The sequence below is a fragment of the Convolutriloba macropyga genome, chromosome 14 (genome assembly GCF_964194025.1).
Source record: "Convolutriloba macropyga chromosome 14, txConMacr16.3, whole genome shotgun sequence".
NCBI classification, from domain to species: Eukaryota; Metazoa; Xenacoelomorpha; order Acoela; family Convolutidae; genus Convolutriloba; species Convolutriloba macropyga.
The window spans coordinates 44547198-44570335 of NC_134481.1; the positions used below are offsets into that span (position 1 = coordinate 44547198).

Consider the following 23138-nt stretch of genomic DNA (forward strand, 5'->3'; position numbering starts at 1 on the left):
GACAACTTGTTCAAAGCACATTAATAAGCTAGAGGGTAGTATAATAGGCAAAAGCTCAATTAGTGGAATGGAAATTCCGTACCCATTTGACGTATTGTCGCCATTCTGAGAATTTGTAGCCATTGTGAACCAAGCTTTTGTGACAATAAGGCGAACAACAATTAAACACTTAAAGGAGGTACTGCAATATCTGCTTTGGTATTTATTGTTGTCAAATGACTATACCAATTGTCTCCGTGGAAAAATACTTGACTAAAATAGACCAGAGTTTTCAATTTTTGAGCAATTTTCACTGTCTGATTTTTTTACAACTCCCCCAACTTTCAGTGCCTTTTTTCAACCAGTGTTTCTAATTTAATCTGAGCGAATTCCTCATCCATATCAGTTTTGAACAGGCCCAAATACAGGTCTTTTTCGGTCTTCCAGTGATAAGACAAGTCTTAGCAAAGTCGCAAAAGTCAGGCAAGTCAGTTGTGACCAAGACTCGGGTGTCACTTGCATCTTGATTTATAGCCAAACGTTTTTAAATTTTGTAGCCTGCTGCGTTTTCGGGGTCAAATTTTAGTCGCTTTTCAGGTTACTTTTATTCTGCACCAAAGCTGTTCCAAATGACAAACCAGTTCGCGGGGGTCAGATGAGGTCCCAGAATGGGTTTTGTGCCGTTTCTTGAGTTTTCAGCAATTTTTCAACCAATTCTGCTTGTTTTTGGTCGCAATTGGACTAAGTTTAACTCAATTTGATTTGTGTTTTCCACAAGCAATTTATGTCTGCCATTTCGAACCGAAGTAAAATAATGAAGAAAACCGCGTTGAAGGTTCCTATGTCACCAACTCCACAAATTGTTTCTTTGACGTTTTTCCGACCACTTTTTAACAATTTCCCCTGCCTTTTTAATGTTATTTTGATCCAATTCTGGCAATTTGACTGACAATTTTGGCTTCTTCATAGCAGATTTTGGAAGATTTATCTCAAAATTCAGATTGCCGATCGTAAAACAAGACATGATAATTTTTTTGAATCAGTGATGAAATTGAGAACTGCAATAAAACTTTTCCCCTTCTCAAATTGACTTTCTTATGCCTCATTAAAATATAACTTTATAAAATGATTGCAATCATTTAACTAGACCATTATTTTTACTAGATTACGCTAACACTGCCCGGATTATGGTAAACGTGAACGAGTTTCAAGTTTTAGACGATGCTATACTCATCTTCAGCTGCGAAAGTAGTCCCGATCGTGTCGTGTTTGAAGTCTTAAGAATTTTTAAATCTTGCTTAAGCCCTGGCAAGTCTATATCAAGGATTGACCAAAAAACACCAAGTATTGAGTCAAGTCTTGGCCAAGACTTGACTCTGCAAATCACATGTCAGAAGTCAGCTGCATGTAAACTTTGAAACTGAATTGAAAAATTTTGTCTACTCCCTACTGAACATTAAAAAAGACTGAACGTCCAAGCCATACTCAACATTAAATATATGCAGTGAAGAAAGAATTTCTTTTTTTCGTTTTTGTTTCAAGCTACGGTATATTACTACTGGGTAATCTAGTTATCATTGTATGGGTGCCATCTCTCTCCAACTACTGGTGTCACTGTTACGATCTCCCGAGACAGTTTTGTTTTTTTTGATAACTTAATCGCAAGTTTTTTTTGAACGTCAATTTATCTGAATTTGTGTATTCTATACAAATAAATTGCGCTGTGTATTCCATCTTGTCATCGGTTGAGAGCAAACCATTTACATCACATAATCTTTAATTCTATTTCAGGTACAATTTCCCCCCAACTTTATAAAAAATGATGCTGTAATTTTGTTTATTATTCAACTAAAAGCAATACAAGATCATCATGTTTTCAAACAAAGTCCTCGAAAAATGTAACAAAGAAGAACTAACTGCCAAACTTCCAGAATCCAGTGAAAAAAAAAGAGAAGGATATAATCATAAAATCTCAAGAAAACAATTTGGCACAGTACGAATTGCAGAAACAGACAGTAACTCTCCAGAACGAGACAATAATACGCCTGGAGAAAGACATTGAATACTTCAAAGAGCAGACATCCCAAGTCATTGATAATTTGCTAGAAAAGCAGGATAATTCGCGCTTTCTAAAAAATATTGAAACGCCAGTTAATAAATATTATCCGAAAGTGATACCGCGCTTTGCAAAGCAGCTTTTAACATCAAATAGCACATACCACAAAATCAATCAACATGACAATTCGCAGCAAATGAAAATATATTCACATTCTTCAGTAAAAATTAAGGATATTGAAAATGCTGTTGAACCATATTCTCCTGGGGCTAAGACGGAAGCTTTAGTACTACACGCTGGACATAATTCAATTGAAAAAAGTTCATCTGGGCAAGATACCGCAATGCAAATGAAAGATACAGTTGATAAGTGCATGAAAAATTTGAAACTACACCGTTAGCTGTCTGCAAAATTTCACATGTCAAGGAGGGTAGTTATTGTCGAAATAGTAATAATGAGGCAAATACAAAGTTTAATGAACAACTGGAAGTCATATGTCTGGAACTGGTTGGTCTGTATCCGTGGTCAAAAATTGAATGTTTCGATAATACTCTTACAGATAATGATATTTCGTATGACAGGGGGGAGATTCACCTGAACTTAACTGGAATCAAAAACCTTGAGAATAATATTCGGCATAATAATGTCTTGAACAGCCTACATGAGGCACAGAATATGATCCAAACTCAAAAAAATAAAGTTATCGCAATATTACTTGAACTGAATAATGTGAAAGATATTAGAAATTGTTTTTTAATATAAGTAGGACTTTGTTCTGACAAATTTGCACAAAAGTCACTTCATAGTCATTAGAAGCAGTTTAACTCGAGCAAAGCATTCGCTATACAATATTGTGTACATATTGATGATCAGCCGGAGCGAAAATATTTTGCGCCCAAAAGCTGTTCGTTTTCTTTGCAATTTGGTTTTGAGAAAAAGACTCCTTTGTGGAGATGTTGAAAAAAATCCTGGACCCTTTAATACACCCAATTTGTCGACTTTTGATAAAATGCTAGATCCATCCAAAAAGTAATTGAAATTTTTCTCATAAATGCACGTTCATACAAAATAAGTATGGCGACCTTTCGAATTTGCTTCAACAACTAGAATCGCAAACTATACATATAGAAACCGAAACATGGATTTCCCAGCAGCAGCAGGACACTAATCTCAATATTAGTAATGAACATCATTTCTAGCAAAAAGCTCGATCAAAACAAACGGGAGTACAGCGAGGTGGGGTGGGTGTTGGAGTTTGGATCCCCAGACACTCCAATGTTAAACGCAAGCAAGAATTTGAGATATCTAATGCAAATTTTCTTGAATCAATATGGCTCGAAATTAATGAACCGCTGAAAGATAAATGTTTGGTGAATATTTCGTACAATCCGAGTTAAATTCTTTGGGATCTTTTCTTGAATGAGTTGAGTGCTGAAGTACCTAATGCATATTCCTTAACAGACAATCTTCTTCTATTTGGTGTTTACAACATTGACCAATTCATTAAAAAAGAGAAAGAATTACTTGATAAATTTACATCTGGTCTGGCACTTAACCCAACAAATATGGAAACTCCCACTCGCATCAGCAAAACTAATCAATCGCTTATCGATCGCTGCTTCATGACAAAAAAATCAAATTGTAGAATGGAAAGTTTGTTTGCCGCCGATTGAGATTGACCTCAACATCATATTTTAAAAGAGTAATTGAGAAATGATAGGGAGGAACAAAGATAGATAATTTTTTAGCAGAAACATGAGATTTTTCTCGGGGAAGAAATTCAACAGAGATTTGGCCTTTGCGGACTGGCGACCTATCTATCAACAGGAAAATTGGTACGAAATGTAATCAAAATTTCATGAAACTTTTCATGATATACTTGATAAACATGCACCTGTACAGATCTGTGATTCTTCAAAAAAAAACAAAATTAAAAAGTGATAAACCATGGAAATTCAATGAACTCAAAAAATTCATAGCAAAAAAACATCATTTGTACAATCAATACAAATTTTCTTAAAACTACGATATTTTCGACGAGTTCAAAAAATTCCGCAACCTAGTGAACCGAAAACTACAAGATGCACATCACAAATTTTCTGTTGATTTTTCAGGCGAAAGGAAACAGCGAAGCAGAAATAGAATCTCAACAAAAAATGAGGAAACCACAAACAAGGTAAAAATGTGTCTGAAATTGAAACAAACGGAGCCAAGACCGTTGACAAAAAAGCAATCTGCAATAAAATTAGTAAATCTTTTGCGGAAATGTTCAAACATTATGGTGATTTCGTTCCTCTCAATATCCATAAGTTGGACCACTGTTCTGAAAAACTCAATTTTAGAGTACTGACTTTAGAAAAAATCTACAAAACCATTGACAGTTTAGAAAACAGTAAATCACCGGGTCCAGGATATGTCCATGCGTGGGCTTTGAAGGCGGCGAAATACGCAATTGGTACTTATCTGCAATTTATTTTTAATGAATGTATTCAAAACAGTGTCTTTCCATTTATTCTAAAAGATGCGTATGTCACACCAATTCACAAAAAATGGATCAACAACACGAGAGTGCAACTATCGACCAATTTCGTTCACACCAACTTTTGCTAAGCTTCTTGAGAAGCTTTTTTCCCAAATGATGGATCACATTAATAAAAACAAACTGTTGAATAAAGAGCAATTTGGATTCCAAAACAAAAAATCTTCAACAGATGCGGTTTTTTTTGCACTGAGACAGTAATAGAAAACCATGAAAAAAGGACAAACACCGCAGTATTTTTCTAAACCTTGCAAAAAGATTCAACTCATTTTTGCACAAATATTTTTTAAAAGAGCAGAGCGCTTCAACTTCTCTGAGGTCACAGAACACATTTTTTAAATCGTAGAGTACCGCAAGGCACAGTATTAGAACCCCTAATTTTTCTTTTATACGTTAACGATTTTTCAGCAAAAATCAAAGGTGACTTTGAGCTTGTTCAATTTGCAGACGATACTAGTATTTTATGTTGAAATGAACCAGAAGAAACAATTGCAACAAAAAAATTTAAAAATTTATAGAAGACGGATAGTTACTTGAAGGAAAATCAACTCACTTTGAATGCTGATAAAACAGAAATACTTTATTTTTCTACCAGGGACGAATTAGAACCAAAAGTTACTTTAAACGGAAATTTAATAAAATCTGCTGAGAGTTTTTGTTATCTAGGAATACACTTTGACTCAAAATTGACTATTAAAGCACATTTAAATGTAGTTCTAAAAAATGGCAGCCGCCATTCGCCCACTATATCTGGTAAAAAACCAGAAACCTTTGGAAGTAGGGCTGCAAGTTTTCAAATCTTTAGTCCTGTCTCTTTTGTCATTCAGTGGAGTTTTTTTACAAACATTGTTAGCAAAAGACATACAACGTAAAATCGACAGATTAATTGGGGCATAAAAGTGTGTTTCATGCGTAGTCAATTCGATCATTGTGGGGATATCTTTTCGAAATCGCATGTCCTACCAGCTGAATTAATTATTTCAAAGTTTAGTATATTGAAACTCCACACAGACTTGAATCAGAGGATAGTATCAGAAACAATTATAAAATGTGCAGACCACCTACAGTTAAAACAGAACAAACGGACAAAACAGCTGATATTAAGAACGCAAAAGTATACTAAGCAGAGTAAAAGATCTTTGTTTTTGAACAGCATACAAAAATGGAATAAATTACCCTTTAACGCAAGAGCAACGGAGAACAGAACTCTTTTCAAAAGAACTTTAAGAGAGTTTTTGCAAGGTCAGCAGGAAAATTTTCCAATAGATAGACAGTTAGGATCATTCGTATCTTATTTTTATATATAGTGGAACGAACAGCTTAATGGGTAACATCAATAATAACCAGAAGATTAATGTAAAATTTTCATTATTTCAATAAATATTCCTGATTATTCTGAAGGCATGTAAACTTTAACCTTTCGGTTATATTATTAATTTACATGTTTGAAAATTAAAGACTTGACTATAAACTTAATTACCATGACTTAATACTTGATTCAAGAGGTGACAAGTCTAAAAAGTGACATGATCAGAGCTCTGATACATCACTGGTCCCAGGCCTGCATTTTCACTTAATAGGTACTGATCAAGACTTCACCGGTTATTCAAACTAAAGCTTTCAATAAGAAATTTTAAACATTCACTATTCTCCCTCTAAATTTTTTAAAATTAAAATCATTCGAGTTTTTGCCTAATATCCCATCCCTCGATAAGCTATTAAAAAATTATTCAGGGCACTAAGCTGACTAGAATATTTGTAACTCATAGCTTTCTCAAAAATACGAACTAACCAAGATTTCGCTCCGAGCAAAACTCTCAATAGAATTTTTCACAAAAGCTTTTAACTCATCACAACTTTTGAACTGAAGCCCAGAATTGCTCACACTTCTTTCACACTCTAGATTTCCCTCCGTTGAATGTTCGCAGCATTCGTTGGAAATTTCCGAATTACAACTAATTATTAAATCATTTTCAAGGTCAATCATTGGTCGTCCCAGAGTTGCACTGCATTCTGTTATTGCAAATACTGCGTCTTCTTCCCTCCCATTGGCTGACGATAACGTTAGATTACGTAATTTACGCTTCGTAATGTCAGATTTGACATAACTTTGACATAATAATGAGTCATCCTCGCTTTCAGACGCTGATTTGACGTACGAAGGACAGCGTCGGCTTTCGGATCTCAAACGACTTATTCTCAAAAAATGAATAAAAGATTTAACTCTCGACTGTTCGCAATCAGTTTTTCGGATTTTTCGATCTTTCGACAACTTGTTAAATAGTTGCTTTTTTGGAAAATAAATTGATTTTTCATAAAATTCTAAATTATTGTTTGGTTTTTCAAAACGTGGGTTGAACAAATGTTCGTCGAAATCTGTCGTGTTAGGGATGTGCTCCATATTTTATAAAAAAAAGTATACTGACAAATTCGTTAGTAAAATCAGTATAAATTTAACAGAAATTGCTGAAGAAACAAACTTCTCATTCTAAGAAAGAATAAATTAGAACTTTATTTGACAAAATATGTTTTGGAGTCACAATTCGAAGTTAAACTGAGCGAAAATTGAAAGTTTTCACGTCAAACTGAAAAGGAGAGTGAACAATAAAGCAATCAAGCACCGCACAAAACATCTAAACTCACAAAAATAGAAGCTGTTTTTTAAAGTTGCATATTACAAACTCTTGTCAGATAATCAACAATTTTGACCAAAAGGTTTACAATTTAACTATCAAAAATTTTTCTGTCAATTGGTTTGATGATTTACAACTTGCGAACACGCCGGCCGCTTCAACTTGTCAAATTAAAACACGCTCGCTCGAACTAATTACAACCGCATAGGTGATATTATCCAGGTATGTATATTATCAACTTCAGAATTCGTTATTGTTTTTTTTCTGCAATAACAACTGAATAGCCTCCCCCCCCCCCCGGCCATCAAACCGCATCCAAGCTTAAATTACAATGTGTGAATAGGACCGCCCGCTTTCAATGCACCCACCCCCCACCCCCAACACACAGACACACACACGCACACACACACACACACACACACACACACACACATACACACACACGCGCGCGCATCCACCCACCCACCCACACACACACACACACACACACACACACACACACACACTCGCACACACACACACACACACACACACACACACACACACGCACACACACACACACACACACACACACACACACACACTCGCACACACACACACACACACACACACACACACACACACACACACAGACACAGACACGCACACACACACACGCACACACACACACACACACACACACACACACACACACACACACACACACGCACACACACACACACACACACACACACACACACACACACACACACACACACACACACACGCAGTCAAAATTAGTAGCAACCTACTAAACTGTCCATTAACAAACTCAGCTTCAATTTCAGATTCAAAGTGAGTTTTGACCTGTTCAATTTTTGACGATCTAATTCTAATTATCAAATTATGCACTGCAGGTGTTAAACATCCAGTTGTTAAATTTTTGAGCATCATCTCAAAATTGAATTGAGCTACTTTACAAGTTTTAACTTCAACTGAAGAATGAAAAATGAGTTATAGTACTCAGATTGACAAGTTAACCACTTGATTTTGAACTTATAAATTGAACTTGCTTTCATTCACATTTAAACTGTGAAAAACTTAAAAAACATGTGAATTCAAAACAATATAAGCTTGAAAACAGATTTAAATCGCCGCAAAATAACTCTGATAACTTTGCGTATCTAAAAGTGAATAAAACGACAAATTTTAAAGCTGTTTTCAAATCTAAGCAATTGACATTGGGCTCAATTATTGCCTTAGGTCAATTAATTGAATAATTTGTATCGAAAAAAAAAATCATAAATCGGGTTTTAAAAAATTGCTCTAAAATTACATCAATGGATAATTATGCATGATGCCCAGAATAGATTTTAAGACCCACAATTACAGTAAACGTCAATTTCAGGCGAGAAGATATCCGAGCAAAAAAATTTTATTGCGCAGAGTCGATATCAGTTTGCAAAATTTCGCTTTTTAGCGTTTCCATTAAACTAGCGTTTCAAAAAAACAGAAGTTTTGCTGATTTCCGAGGCAATAATATGTAATCAAATTGTCCAAAAAATGGTCGAATCAAATTTGACGTTGCATATAACTACTATTCCTTCAATCTCTTGCTACAAGTGTTCCAGCAGGAGAAGTCCGCTATAATCCTCTGCATTCTGTATGGAGATAGGAAGACTTCGTCCGACTTGCTTTGAAAAGTAAATTATCACGGGTAAACTTTCTTACGCACAGACTGTCTTGCAAAGACTGTACGAATTTCACTGCAGCATACAGCGGTTGTACAAAGACATGCAACCGCAACTTTTCATGAAATGAAATATAACCGACTAATGACAACAGAATTGCTCTCAAACGACCGGCGAGTGGTTGCCTTGGGCCGCAGCAGTGCACCTTGGTGTTAGGGAGGTTAGCATTAGGGGGTTGGAAACTGCTGAGTTATGCATCAACAAAAAGTATCTGCTTTAAAATTTAGACTGTTTTAAGCAGAGAAACTTAAATCTTCTAAAGCGTCAAATTCAAGTCTGGTCATGAACATTTCTTGTTTTACGTTGGCAAGATCTTACAAAAATTTTACAATGGTTCACCCAGAAATTTGTTGTTTCAAATTCTTGGCAACACATTTTAAGATTATGCGTGCATTATCAAGGTGTGCCAAGTTTGTCTTCGCTTGGGTGTTTTAAGGTACCCCTATAAAGTAGCTAAACAGGCAATCTTTCATTGTACAAAAAAAGTCAGTTTTCAAATTCAGTCAAAAACCTGCTCAATTGACCTCACCTAGCCAAGTTAACTGCAAATTTTCTATAAAAAGCTTTAAAAAATTGAAACGAACCTTGTGAAAATTTCAATCTGTAAATAGAAATTATGCTCTCAAACAAGTCAAACAGGCAAACCTGTTCATAAGTGTGCTGGTTTGGTCAAACGAGGTGGCACTTTTTATAGTTGTCTTTAAATTTGACGTAATCTTGTTCAACTATCTTGCTTAAACGATAGAGGTATTCCAATTATAGTCCTTAAGAGACTGCGCACAAAAATGCAATAGTAAAAAATTAACGTGTACAACATAACGGTTGATGTTATATTATCCCCGGGTCGAGGTTTGGTCAAAAAATATTAAGATTAGCGGTGAAAAGCGGTGAAAAAAACTTTTTTCACCGCAAAGCGCCCGCATCTTTTAGCGTTGAATGCGTTGATAGCGGTTAAATTTTGCAAGATTAGCGCTGAATTTAACGGTGAATTTTTGTTAGATTTGCGATTTTGGCGGTGAAAAATTTTTTCTGCTGGTAGCGGTGAAAGATTTTTATTATTAGAAAGTTTATCCAAAGTGTCCAAATTTTTTGCGACTGTTGATGCAATAGATAGAAACACAATCCTATCAATAATTGATACTATAACAAAATCCATTTTCAAATCAAATTAGAATTGAAATCAGAGATATGTTTTCTCCGTAATAGTAGACGCCAAAAAATATTTGATTAAGTTAAATGACAGCATTCGGTTTTTTTTTGCAAAAAAGCGAGTTGACAAGTTCTAACTTACCTGACTATAATAAGCCGCTTGTTTTCCGCCTGCCAGTTGATCCAAGTTCGAAATGCCAGCACTAAAACATTAACTAATATAAACACATCTTATAATACTCAAACAAATTGTACAAAGTTATTAATTTTCAAACAACTTATAAACTAAAACATACACATAACAAAATAACACAACTGTTCCATAAATTTATTTAAAAATTATTTCAAAAAATCTATTTCAAAAATTAGTAACCACAAAGTTTTGGACACATTCAACAAACTAAAAACTAACATAAAAAATCAAATTACTGCAATGCAGAGAATGTGTGGCATCTTAAAAATCCTAATTATATTTAATAAGTAGTGTGTAAAATTAGGAAATTAATTTTAATAAGAAATTCACAAAATTCTCTACATTTCAGCATTTTAATCTTATTCTAATGTTGATTTTTGAATTAGACAATGTGCCAAAATTTCTGCGGCTAATAATTATGGAAGTAATAGAGGATGAAGTTTAACGAAACTTATGACTTGAATGGCCTAATAGCTAAGCCATTGAAACTCACTTGATAGCCAAAGAGAAAAGATTTTGTTTCCCACATTTTTTTTCAACAATTTTGGATGGAAAAAAATTGCCCAAATTCATTTAGAAAAACTATTTCATTTTTTGGAGATGTAACAACGAGGAAATCTTTTTGAGGTGCAAATAAGCATCCAGAACAAATGCTAGCACAGAAAAAAATAAAAAAGTAAAATATGGAAAACTGTTTTTATATAAAAAGATATAAAAAACTTTTTCTATCTCATTTTTCTCTTTCAATACAAATTTATGTCACATCAGGAACCTATGTCCCCAAACAGATCTTGTGAAGTGCTTACTAAGAGTCTCATAAGCCGCAAAGATCTTAGAGATCTCAATAATGAGCTTCGGGCATTACTTGTTTATCCAGTCAATTCCGACCATTAGTCAGACAAGTCGGACGAAAAGTCGGTCAAGCAAAAAAAAACAGCAGGAATAAAATACTTGCTAAAAAATCGTTTGAGAGCAATTAAGGACAACTAATCACTTTTCCATGACAAAAAAATCAGAGACAAATTCAATCAAATCAAATGGAAAAGTTGTCAAATCAACTCCAAATACTAAATTCAACCAAAATTGCATCGAGTACTATTAATATTTTTAAAAACGTGCAGAAACAGCGAAAAAATTACCAAACGTCTAAAAAAACAAAATGACAAAACTAAGATAAATTGTACCTCAAAGTCATCCGACTTCCTCAAAAACACCCCACCTGTTATAGTAGTAATTGATCAACAAATAGATAATCAGTTCTTCAACTTTAACTCAGTTCTTTTGAATTGTAAAAAAGGAGAACGCCTAAAAAAATAGCCGTCGAGAGGCTGACTACATCTACTAATTTCCAGTTTGTAAAAAATCAACCACTAAAAAAATACCTTGGCACATGGAGTTTCGACAGTGAGTTTAGAAAACTTTGGAAATTACATCTTTACGGCTGAGCAGGTTTTGATCACCATCTACATGAACAAGCCTCATTGGCGCTGCGGACCATTGAAAAAACTCTCATCCAGTTCATTTCTAATATCATGGAAATCCCGTAACGAAGACCATTAATCACTGAAAAATTTGTAAGGAGGCTTGACCTATAGAAAACAAAAAAAATTATAAAGAGATCAAATTTGACTTTAACTACACTGCACTGTTCAGTATCCTAATAGCAGTTGAGTGAAACCTCCTTTTGCTTTTAGAAAAAATACGTTGTGATTAGGTTCTCACGAATGTATTTTTTCAGTCTCAAAAACAGTATTTTTAATGATTCAGTTAAAAACCCAGGCCTTTCTTGACATTTTTGATTCATTTTTTGTTAAGCTACGGGAGAATTTTGAGAACAAAATTTAGTTTTTGAGAACTTTTTGTGTGCACTGCAAGAATTTAGTTAGGCATTGCTGAACCTTAGTTTTGTGCCGAGTTGTTTGTGTTGGACTCCGCGTGACATTCTCATTTAAAGAAACCGTTTCTCGAACCGAAAAAAATTTTTAAGTGCATTTGTTTATCCACGCCCTTTTTTGGTCGAGCTGCAAATCTGGATACGATTAGGCGTAAATTCCCTTTTAATTTTACATTGACATGAAACCATTACACATGAAACTTCAATTTTCCAATGTACTCAAATGTTGCAACTGTTTCAATTGATAGCAATTAACAACGAGTCAATAGAATAGAAATCAATAATTGCAAACTTTTAACTAAATGCGTTAAAAGTCCTCCCATTGGTAAATGCCATAATCTATTATATTAATAGTAAGGCATGATGAGGAACCATGTTTAACGAGAGCCAAAAATGCATATTTAAGCATCAGTTTTTTCGCGGCCAATTTTTGTATGTTTAAGAGCTCCTCTAAGCGCATGTTTAAGAGCCGCCTTGAACAGAATGCTTAAACAAACACACGAGAGAGGTCAATGGCTTCAAACGCAAAAAGTAAAAAAAATAAATGGATGGGAAGGGAACCTGGCTCATTAGATAGTCAGGCGCATTTACTACTGAGGTGTTCGCCTGATCTGAGAGCTCGCTCAAGGAAAATAATTTTTTTGGTAATTTTTGTTGTTTGTGTGTGAACAAAATTGTTAAGAGCGGTCCTATTTCAACGTGTTTTAACGTTCCTTGAAGATGTCTAGCGTAATAAATGCACAATGAGACGCGTTACATCGCCATGGTCAAGTTCCTAGTCTGCACATGTTTTGCGCTCATTAAGCACGCGGCATAGCAAAATTAAGCAAGCCATTGACTAAAAATTTGCTGATGTAGAAAGTGCAACAAACAAGAGCAATACTCATCGGTAGCGTTAGGGATAAGACTTATGGTTGTTAAGAGAGGGACACGGGTTCGCGCGCGAGTCTGTGCTAAAATTGGCTCCTATTTTCTTGGTCCATTAAATGGGTAATTATTGTTTTTCATCCACTCCACTCTGTCTTTATTTCCCTTTAACTCTTTTTTACCTTTCTTTGTAATAAAATATTTTCTCCCTATCTGTCTACCTGTACATTAGTTCTAACTAAATTGGTGTGTCACCATGTTTTTAGGCTCTTAATTTCCACATGTTTTAACGCTCCTTGAACATGCAGTGTAACGTAGTAAATACGTTTTGAGAAGCGCTATACCACCAGTCTTAGCGGTCCTTAAACATGAAACATAGCAAAGACAAAAAATGTTTTGATTAAAAAATTGCTGGTACAAAAGGCAATACACATTGGGAAAGAATACGCATCGGTAGCTGAAATCGGAAAGAGCAATGTCTGTTAAACATAGGTTCGAGGCCAAGTTGGCAAGAAACAGTAAACTTAAGTTCTTTTAAACCATCTACGGCTTCAAATGATTTTCTTGTGATGCTTTTGTGGACCTGCTAGCTATAATGAATTTGTTTCTGCGTAATCGCAGCGGAGCAGCATTATTCATTTAGTCCACAAGGCATTAACAGCAACGTTTTCTCGGCTGTCATTTTGTATTTTCCCCCATATTTCAGACTTCATTTTGTGAGCATGAATGGTCTACTATGATCATTTTTAGCGTCTGAAACATAATTCTTGTGGAATCATTGACACCAAAATTGGTCAGGCTATTGTCAGTTTGAAGCTATATTGTTAATTGAGTTTTCATACTCACAGAGACAGCTCTATAGACGCTTTAGATTGAACTAGCAATTTTTGCCGCGTGAACCACACCCCTTACCCCTCGGCTATTACGCCAGGAAAAAAAGACTGGATTTCTAATTTTATCTCTGCCAACTAATAAAAAACCAAGATGTCAAATTCAGGCTAAATGAAGCTGTTATCACTGTTGTCGACAATAACCCTCACGTGTACTTTTTGGAGTGTAATGATTCTACAAAAAATATCTTCAGAAAAATACTTTGATCTAGCAACCATATTTCCATTTGTTTTGTTTTCCATTTCTCTTTCCATTCCAAGGGTTTGTCTGATCAAAATCAGTCACAATTAAAAATTGTTCGCTGATTTTGCCTCAAATTTGGTCTGCAGTTTTCCTGACTATTAAATTACCATTTGCAAGGTTAATAAACTCAGTTTATTAACCGGCCAAATTAGTACAAAATTGCTGTGAAAAACAATCTGACGAATTCGTTAATTCGTTAAAACGCGTCATCATTTTAAACAAATAAGCTTGTTATTGTTATTATTATTATTATTTCCTGCGTCACAGTAACATTGTCGCGTAACATTCCTCATTAGTTTAATTGAGTCACGCCCACAAACATACTCCGGGTTCTCTGCCATTAATAATGATAATAATGCCTCAAAAAATGAGAATTGCCATTTTGCAAAAACTGCTGTTGTTCATTTTGTTAATATTTGTTCATTTTTGTTAACATGTAGCATTTTGTTAATATTTCTAACGCAAACGCGCTTCAAGTGACACGCTATTGAGATGAAAAATATTTTTCATGCTAAAGTGTGGCATCAATCTGTTGAATGAAATACAATCGATGACGTCACAATATAATGAAATGCCGGCGAGATAAATGCATGATGTAATTGTTGAGTAAAACTTTCTAGGGCAATGTTTACAATATATTTCACTTCGACCTAACATCTGCTATCCTTTTTTGTAAAAAGTTCTGAAAATTAATGAAAATTTAAGTTGATGTCAAAAAGAGCGCATTCTAAACTATTATTCTGAGAGTTTTGCTTTATATTTTTAATTTTAAAATCTCTATTAAATTTCAGCGCCCTTCTGACAGAAAACTAAGGAGTCTAAATTTATCACTAGAAAAACAGATCTTGAATTCTCGAGAACTGACAATTGTTGGAAAATAAAGTAAATTCAAGGGAAAAACTGATCTCAAATAGAAGGCATCAAAAAACATCACTTCATAGTTATAGAAAATAGCACAAAAAAGTTTTCACGAAGCAATTTATTCAGAAAGACTCCATGAAAAGAAAATAGTATTTGCAAACAAACATATTACATCTATGCTTCACCAAAGCGAATACAAAAAACAGTATCGGAAAACTAAAATTTATTATAAACTGGTACAAGAAAAATATTTTGCTAGTACTTGTTGAAATACTCGTTCTCTAAGAAATAGTTGATAGCTCATTTTAATGATTGGTGACACGTTTTCACGTTTCAACAATTCCATTTAATAACAACAAATCATAGTTGATAGCATAAAACGAAAACAATAACTTCCGACAGGTAACAAATGCGCTTTCAGAGCCCAAAACAACAAAACTGAGCAGCCTAGCGCAAAGGGCCAAAAAAACAAATAGAAAACGTAAATGAAAGGCAAATCAGATAAATATAAAATTGCTCATAAACGTTCTTTTATGGAGCAAAACATCAGCTTTTTGAGTAGCAAAACACATTAAACCTAAGATTTGTCCCAAAAAATGACATCGGAGAAAACACAGCTTTGGCACATTTCATTTTCCTTTCGATGCCAACGGAGCAGATGGCATACTTAAATATCATCAAAATGTTTTCAGATCTAATTGGCTTTTTTCTCAGGATTCCGTTGTTAAAAATAAATTACAAAGTTTGCTCATATTATGCTCATTTGGCATAACCAATAATATACAAAGATGAATAATTTATTGAATTACAAATTTTTTGAAACAAAAACAAAGAGAAATTTTCAATGTAGAGATAATTAATGTAGGGTTTTTGTGTTTTTTATTTTAATGACAGTAACTTTTGTTCTTTTTTAAAAGAAATACAACGTTTCGGGGATACATTATACCTTTTTCCATATTGATACCAAACAAAAAGCATGGGAGCAACAAGAGAAAAACTGTTTAAAAAAGTTAGCGGAAATCAGATATGAGTTTACTAGAAAAATTGAAGTTGTGCAAGGACTTTGAAATCAGTTTTAGCAGAAACTAGGCAAACACAAATAAAAATATCTAAAATTCTTACTCGCAAAACAACTTGACAAAATAATATAATCCAGTGCCCTTAACATTTGTTTTTGCAAGCAGGTTAGTCAAAACTGAATGAAAAGATTACTTCTATGACCGTTTGCGTAATTTTTATTCTGTACGGTCCTGATCGGTCGAAAGTTTTAAGGAAAGAAAAAAATAAATTCAAATGTTTTTCACTATAATCTTGTTCTTGCAGCCATTTTGTAAAAATACGAGGCAAACTGGGCTGTACTCAAACTTCACAAATGCAGCCGTTAAAATATCTGTGGTGTTGTTTTTTACACACTTTTTGTAAAAAAAAGTACTAGCGTCCGAAAACAGAAGTTAGGAACAAATAACTACGTTAAATTTTCAACTAGATTGCGCACTGATTTAGAAATACGTCGACTAATTCCTTTTCACCTAATTCAGCCTCCGCCCAACATCCAACATCTCAATGTCAAACTACCAATTTTGACATCCTTGAATAGATAATTCGTATATTTTCTGTTTTTGTAAGGACTTGTCATTACATATTAAATTATTATGTAAAATATGTAAGTGTGCTTGAGAGTTCAAAATAATATTTACAAACGGGGTTTATAGTGCTTAACAAACCTCTAGAAATCATGTGGAAAGAAGCTGAATGTATTGCAAACCTCATTTTGAACGAATAAATTGGCGATGAACAAAGAAATTGGGCATTATTTTTTTTGCTCAAATGGAGTTCAAGTTCCGATTTTGCCAGGTTAAACAACTTAAAGGTTAAACAACTTAAAACTCCCCCAAACGGGTGAATAGCAGAATGCCATTAAATGAGTCTAAAAAACCAAATACAACAAAAATTTTCATAATTGCATCGGAGCAGCATTAGGTCTTTAGTCTGCAGTGCATTAACAGTAAGCTGTTCTCAGCTGTCCTTTTCTATTATTCCCCACATCTCAGACTGTTCTTTTTTTGAGCTTGAGTGCTCTTTTTTGGGGACTATGGCTAGGTTTTTTGCATCTGAAACTTTAACGTGGCAGCACTATTGCAGCCAAGAGTACTCAGGCTATGGTGAACACAAAATTTTATATGAAAAGTAAATATTTCCCGAGGTCGATTCAAAGCACAATATTTTGAAGGTCTTCTTGTTAAAAAGGTTATCAAACAGCGTAGTAAATTTCTACCCGTGTTCACAACCCCCCCCCCCCCCACAACCACAGAGAAATAAAATGGAGCGCAACCCGACCACGCACAATAGGTAACCAAGCAAAAACGACTGATATAGTTCGCCATTTTCACATTTGTTGCAGATTAATTTCAACCAAAGGGATTGTTTGGCCAACAAGTTTCAGCATTCGGTTCTTATTTCCATTTTTCCCTCATTCTGCTCTGCGCCCGTTCGTCCAAAAATCTCAGTCAATACAAGATTCGTCACCAATACTAGATACAGTAACCACAGCTAAAAAAAAACATTGTGGTATATGACGTTATATAGAGAATTAATAATGAGAAAAATATTGACCTTTGAAGTGACGGGGCGGCAGCCGAAGACGGCGGGGGTACCGGGGAACTATGGAGCAGTTTCATTCCGTCTCCCCCATCAGGGGGTGCAATCAAATCTTCATCCTGCTCCAATCTCATTTGCCGCCGGGGGGCTGACGCCAATACACCTGGTGTAGTCTGAAACAAATTCACTTGAGTTATTTTTTAAGTTAATACAAAGTGCCTCCGTGAACCAAATTTTTAGACGGTTACGTAATAAAACCAAGGAGAATATTTAGATGCTATTACGTTGTTTTGTAACCACGTATGAGTTATTTTGGCAAAAAATGCGTCAAAGGCGGAGCGTTAATTTAGCCCATTAAAAATGTATTTTGAATAAATAACTTTGTGATTTAACATGCTCGTTCATTGTTCGGCATTAGGCATCCCCCCCCCCCTTATAGCACACCAGTAGCATAATTACGAATCAGAGCAGACGTTGAACGCATCAAACACACAAATAACACATTACAATGGAGGAGCAAGTGTGATGGGTGTGTGTGTGTGTGTGTGTGTGTGGGGGGGGGGGGGGGGGGGTAGTGAGGGTATCATTTGCACCCCTTAGACGCACGTGCCATATTTTTACATGATGATTACCCATCTAATGACACTTGCTCTGTAAGTGGGGGTGCATAATGTACTGGCTGGGGGGGGGGGGGGGGCACAAACGGAAAAGATCCGCGGCTTTTTAAAGTAGATAAATTAGCGAAACAGTAGATTTATATTTTAGTTTATTTCTAGAGTCTTAACAACTATCACATATTTCGAGCAATCTATAAGAGCTACAAATTGATGTCATGATTGGCTCAACTAAAGAAAAAAGGAAAAAAGCAATTCGCTTTTGATAATAGCCTAAAGATAGACGTCAACGCATGACAATAATCAATTTGGGTCATCTGAACTCAAAACGAAAACGGCTCCTCGATTTGCTAAATTATATGATCGCTAGTATAAATTGAGTTCAGACAACTTGATTCGTCTAGCGTTTAGTTGAAATGATTTAATAGATAAGCTAACAGAGTGACGTAAAAAAATCATGAAATAATCTATCTGTCAATTGATATAAGTGTAACTTTATGGGTACAACTTTATAGAATTTGTAATTTTTAAAATGCTGGCACATTCTTATGGTCACAAAATCTTATTTATAGAAATCTAGGATCTTCTTTTCCGCTTGTGCCCCCCCCCCCCCCCCGTACGTTTTTGTACCCCCTAGTAACAGAGCACGTGACATTACATAGTAAATCATTGTGTTAAAATATTGCATGTGGTGCTGGGGGGGAGGGTGCAAATAGCATGCACCCAAGAAGCTGGGGGGAGGGGGAACAAGCGAAAGAGATCCGAAATTTAAATTGAAAAAAATTGCAGAAATGGAAAAAACAAGAAATATCGGATGACAGGCAAAAGAGCTACACAGTAATTTAATTAACTCCGGCTTTGCCAATTTATTTCGCTGTTGAGGACGAAAAGTCACTGCAGTACAAGAGTTCGCATAAAAGGAATGAGTAACAGAACAAATTAAATCTTGCAAAAATTGTTTAACAGCAACAAAACAAAAAGAACTCTGATAAAGACCAAAGAAATTATATTAAGTTTTGTGTAATATTAAACTTATAGTATTGCGTTTATAGTCTACTATATCAATCTCTTAAGAATCAAATACCATTTATGGTATCCCAAAAAATAAGTCTTTTCATCGCTTGGAATCTAAATTCTCAAAAATTTTTATCATCAATTCAATTGATAAGAACAAAAATTTCAACAAAAAGGTTGTAAAAAAAGCTCGGCAATTAAAAAACAAATCATCTAATCAAAAACAGAAATCAAGTTAATCATCCTCGATCTTGATTTCAAAAAGACAAAAAGAGAAATCAAATGAACCGGAAGCTGCTGTAAGCCTCGTAAACTACAAAAACAGGCTTCCATGTGAGGTTATGATTTGCATACAAATTTGACAAGAGACAGAAACCTTCAAGAAAAAAGAATGTTAAAAAAATGATTGCAGATAATTCTTGGAGAGTTCAATGTATTGAAAATTTTTCGCTATGTGATGAACAACAGAAATCATAACCCAACAAAGTCAAATGAATTGTTCGCAAACGACTGGAGAGCGGTCGGCTTCGTCAGTAGCTATCTACGTTTTAGGGAAATAATCTTAAATTCAAATAAAGTGGCGTCGGGTGAGAGCGGAGGCAGGGGGTGGCACAGTGCGGAGCCTCTAGGATGACATAAGGGGCTGTAGCCTCAATAAAATTTCCGTTATGAGTGCAAAATTATCAACCGACGGTAGGATTTGAACCAGACCTGAGTGCGATTCTGTCACCTCCACTGAGATATTAGCCACTCGGCTATTAGAGACTTGTCATCGAGTCTCTAATAACCGGTTTTGCTTCAACACTAAACTTTATTTCGCAGTAAGAACAATTGAAATCTCTCGACAATCAGAAAGAAATGCGCAAAAAAATCACTCGAGAAGTCAAAGATTATTCTAGAAGAAAACGCAAAACGCTCAAGCAAAAAATTTGTACAAAACATAGCCATAGAATACCAGAAACGACTCAAAGCGTCGTGCATCGAAATCTCTAACCTATCCTTACCAAAATGAGAAGATCGCAACGAGAACATAAAAACCATCAGTATGAACAATCATCAGCCATCAGAACTTAGAAACATCCGGACGAAAAAAAGCAAAAAATTTGCCCATTTAAGAAGCATAACCAAAAAAATATCTTACAAAATGCAGTCACATTTTTTTCAATTCAGTGTTGTGGGTAGGTGCTGGGGAGGAATGGGGGTAGGTGGGGGTCTGTAGTTTATATAAATAGGGGTAACTTATATAGGGCCAGTAAATCTCAAAATTACCTATTCATCTTGAATATTATTAGCAGTTCCTAAGTACTATATATTAAAAACTAAGCTACTGTTCAAAAACAGAAGTCAACAATCAAAAACAGAGGTAAATGTTTGAACGAAAGAAGTCAAAATTGGAAGACATGAACAAACTTGCTCTAGCAAAAAACACCTGTAGGCTACCATTACTCCTCATCGAGTTGTAAAAACCTAGAATACCAACACTCCCGTTCGAGTCATAGAAACCTGTGGGTCGTTCCCATTATAACCCCCCCCATGAAACTATAGCCCCCCCATTATGGTATGATTGCCATGACCGGGGGGACTATAGGTTATCTGACCACTAAGCTGGGGTGGGGCTATAATGGGAAAGACCCGAAACCTGTAGAATACCAATACTCCTCTTCAAGTCGTAAAAAGACACTCACGTTCACAATAATTGCTTCGCGTTTGAGAGCAATTATTTACTCAATGAAAAAACTGCTCATTAGATTATACATTGATATTATACATTAAAAAGTTTATTCCAAAAAAACATAAAAAGTAGCTAAAAAAATAAATACCGAAATGTTCGATCCTTCAGTTTTCAAACTTGATTTTTGTTGCAAAAAAGCCGCGCCTGCAAAGATGTACTCAGAGGACAATTGATTATGGAAATTTATTCAAATTTCAAACAGGGTTTTCTACAAACCCTAATTAGAATAGACTCCCCAATTCGACCCTAATTTGTAACCCTATAAGATTTCAAACAACAGCCAGCTAGGATTATTCGATTATTTAATATCAAGGCCTAGAATTATTCAAAATTTCCCAATGGGATTTCGTGTGTTATAAATTGTAGACGATTTTTAATAATGGTTATGACAGGAAGGGTTTAATTTAATTTTAGAGGTCAGGTTTCCTCTTTGCCCGGGCGCCAACGCAATTAACATCTGCCAATCATTGGGACGGGGTTTGGGTGAATTTATCAATTAGAATAATATACCAGAGGACTACTGGTACAATTACTTGAAAAAGATGAAAACTGATATCCTTGTCTGGATAGGACAATAATGGCGTTTGTAGAGGGCGCGTTGATGGCGATGGCAAGGGTGCGGGTGCCGTGGGGGGGGGGGGGGGGGGGGGGTGAGGTTGATAGACAGACATCCGATAGCCCAGACTTACTTGAAAGTTTTCATTAATGAAGGACAATTGAACAACCAAAAAGTGACAGTTTTAAAATTATAAACTCCATTTTTCATGCTTACGGTTTACATAAACATTGAGTGTATGATATAATTTGTGGATGTCTTTCCGCTTTTTAACAAGCAATTCTCTATCATAAACAGTACGCTGAATTGGATCATCGTTTATATTTCTACAATTTATGCACTATTTAATTCATAGGCCATGTACTATTCGAAATGATGCTCCCAGTGGCAGAAAATTCCTTATTTTAACCAACTGACCATAAAAATCTGTTAGTTTAAAAACAATTTGACAAAAACGTGAATATGAACAATCTGTCTAACCTAGATACATGTTTTTAGATGCTTAGTTGATTATATTGTTCTCTCTGCGATCAAATATTCGCTGAGTGAACCCTTTAACTTACCACAAAAACATAGCGGTACAAATTAAACATAACCGACTAACGTCGGGCGAATTGCTCTCAAACGAGCGGCGCGCGGTTGGCTTCGTCAGTAGCTAGCCCCGGTTTAGTGAGGCTAGCTTTAGCTTAATTGAAGGGGCGTGAGGTGGGCGCAGCGGGGGGGGGGGGCAACGGTGGGAGCGGGTCTCTGGCTGCCCTTACGGCCTGAACGATGTGCAGGGGTGTGGATTAGTGGGGGAGGGGTGAGTGAGGGGGGATGATATGGGTGGTGGGGGGGGGATGTTGTGGGCAGGAGATTCAACCTCAGAGAATCGCCCTTCACACCATAAGTATAAGTCTCCAAAACATTTTCTGTGAATTGCATGCTTTGAGACTATTGAACTGAAAGGCTCTAAGAGCACTTAATACCCGCCGGGCGCTACATGTTTATCCCGTTTTTGATGACAAAAATTCAAATGGGTCAGGTCAGACAAAAAATTGTTCTAGCGAAAAATCGCAAGACCAACAGGACAAATATAATTGTTAAAAACTTCGTTTGAGGGCAATAAATAAACAGAGTGGCATTGGATCTCATTTCAGGGAAAAAATTGCGAAATTTAACGTCTAAAATTGTATAAAACGTCGAAAGTTGGTACGTTCATTCTGCCGTCTAAAAATGAAAACAGCCTCATGTAAAACTGAATCGACTGAGCAGGGAAATTCTGTCAATAATGAAAATATGCATTTTAAGGGAGAAGAATTATTTGAAATATTACTCTTCTACTGAAGTTAATTTTTAGACTAAAACTTAAAAGTAGAAAAAAGCAGTTGCGCGTTGCGTTCCATCTGAAATAAGTAATCTATAATCAATGAAACTTTCTTCTCAAAATTCATTAAAATTTATTTTTATTTAGGTTTGTTTTGATCGTTTCTTACTTCTGTCAGAAGAAGAAGAAAATTGTGACACAAGATCTTCAAAATCATTTCAACACACAACGTTTTTTTAAAACAATTTAACAATGAAACTCGAACTATTTCCAGTTCTAAGCT

General features: G+C 35.3%; 1 protein-coding gene across 1 annotated transcript in view; it reads right to left on the reverse strand.

Moving 5' to 3' along the window:
- The window catches only part of LOC142352947 (uncharacterized), a 125850-nt gene that overhangs the window by 55435 nt on the left and 47277 nt on the right, over positions 1–23138 (reverse strand). The window contains exons 10-11 of the mRNA XM_075405104.1: positions 17649–17806; positions 10229–10289 (exon numbers count right to left, since the gene is read on the reverse strand). Of these exons, the coding sequence (XP_075261219.1) occupies positions 10229–10289; positions 17649–17806 (219 nt within the window). The remainder of the gene's footprint in view (positions 1–10228; positions 10290–17648; positions 17807–23138) is intronic.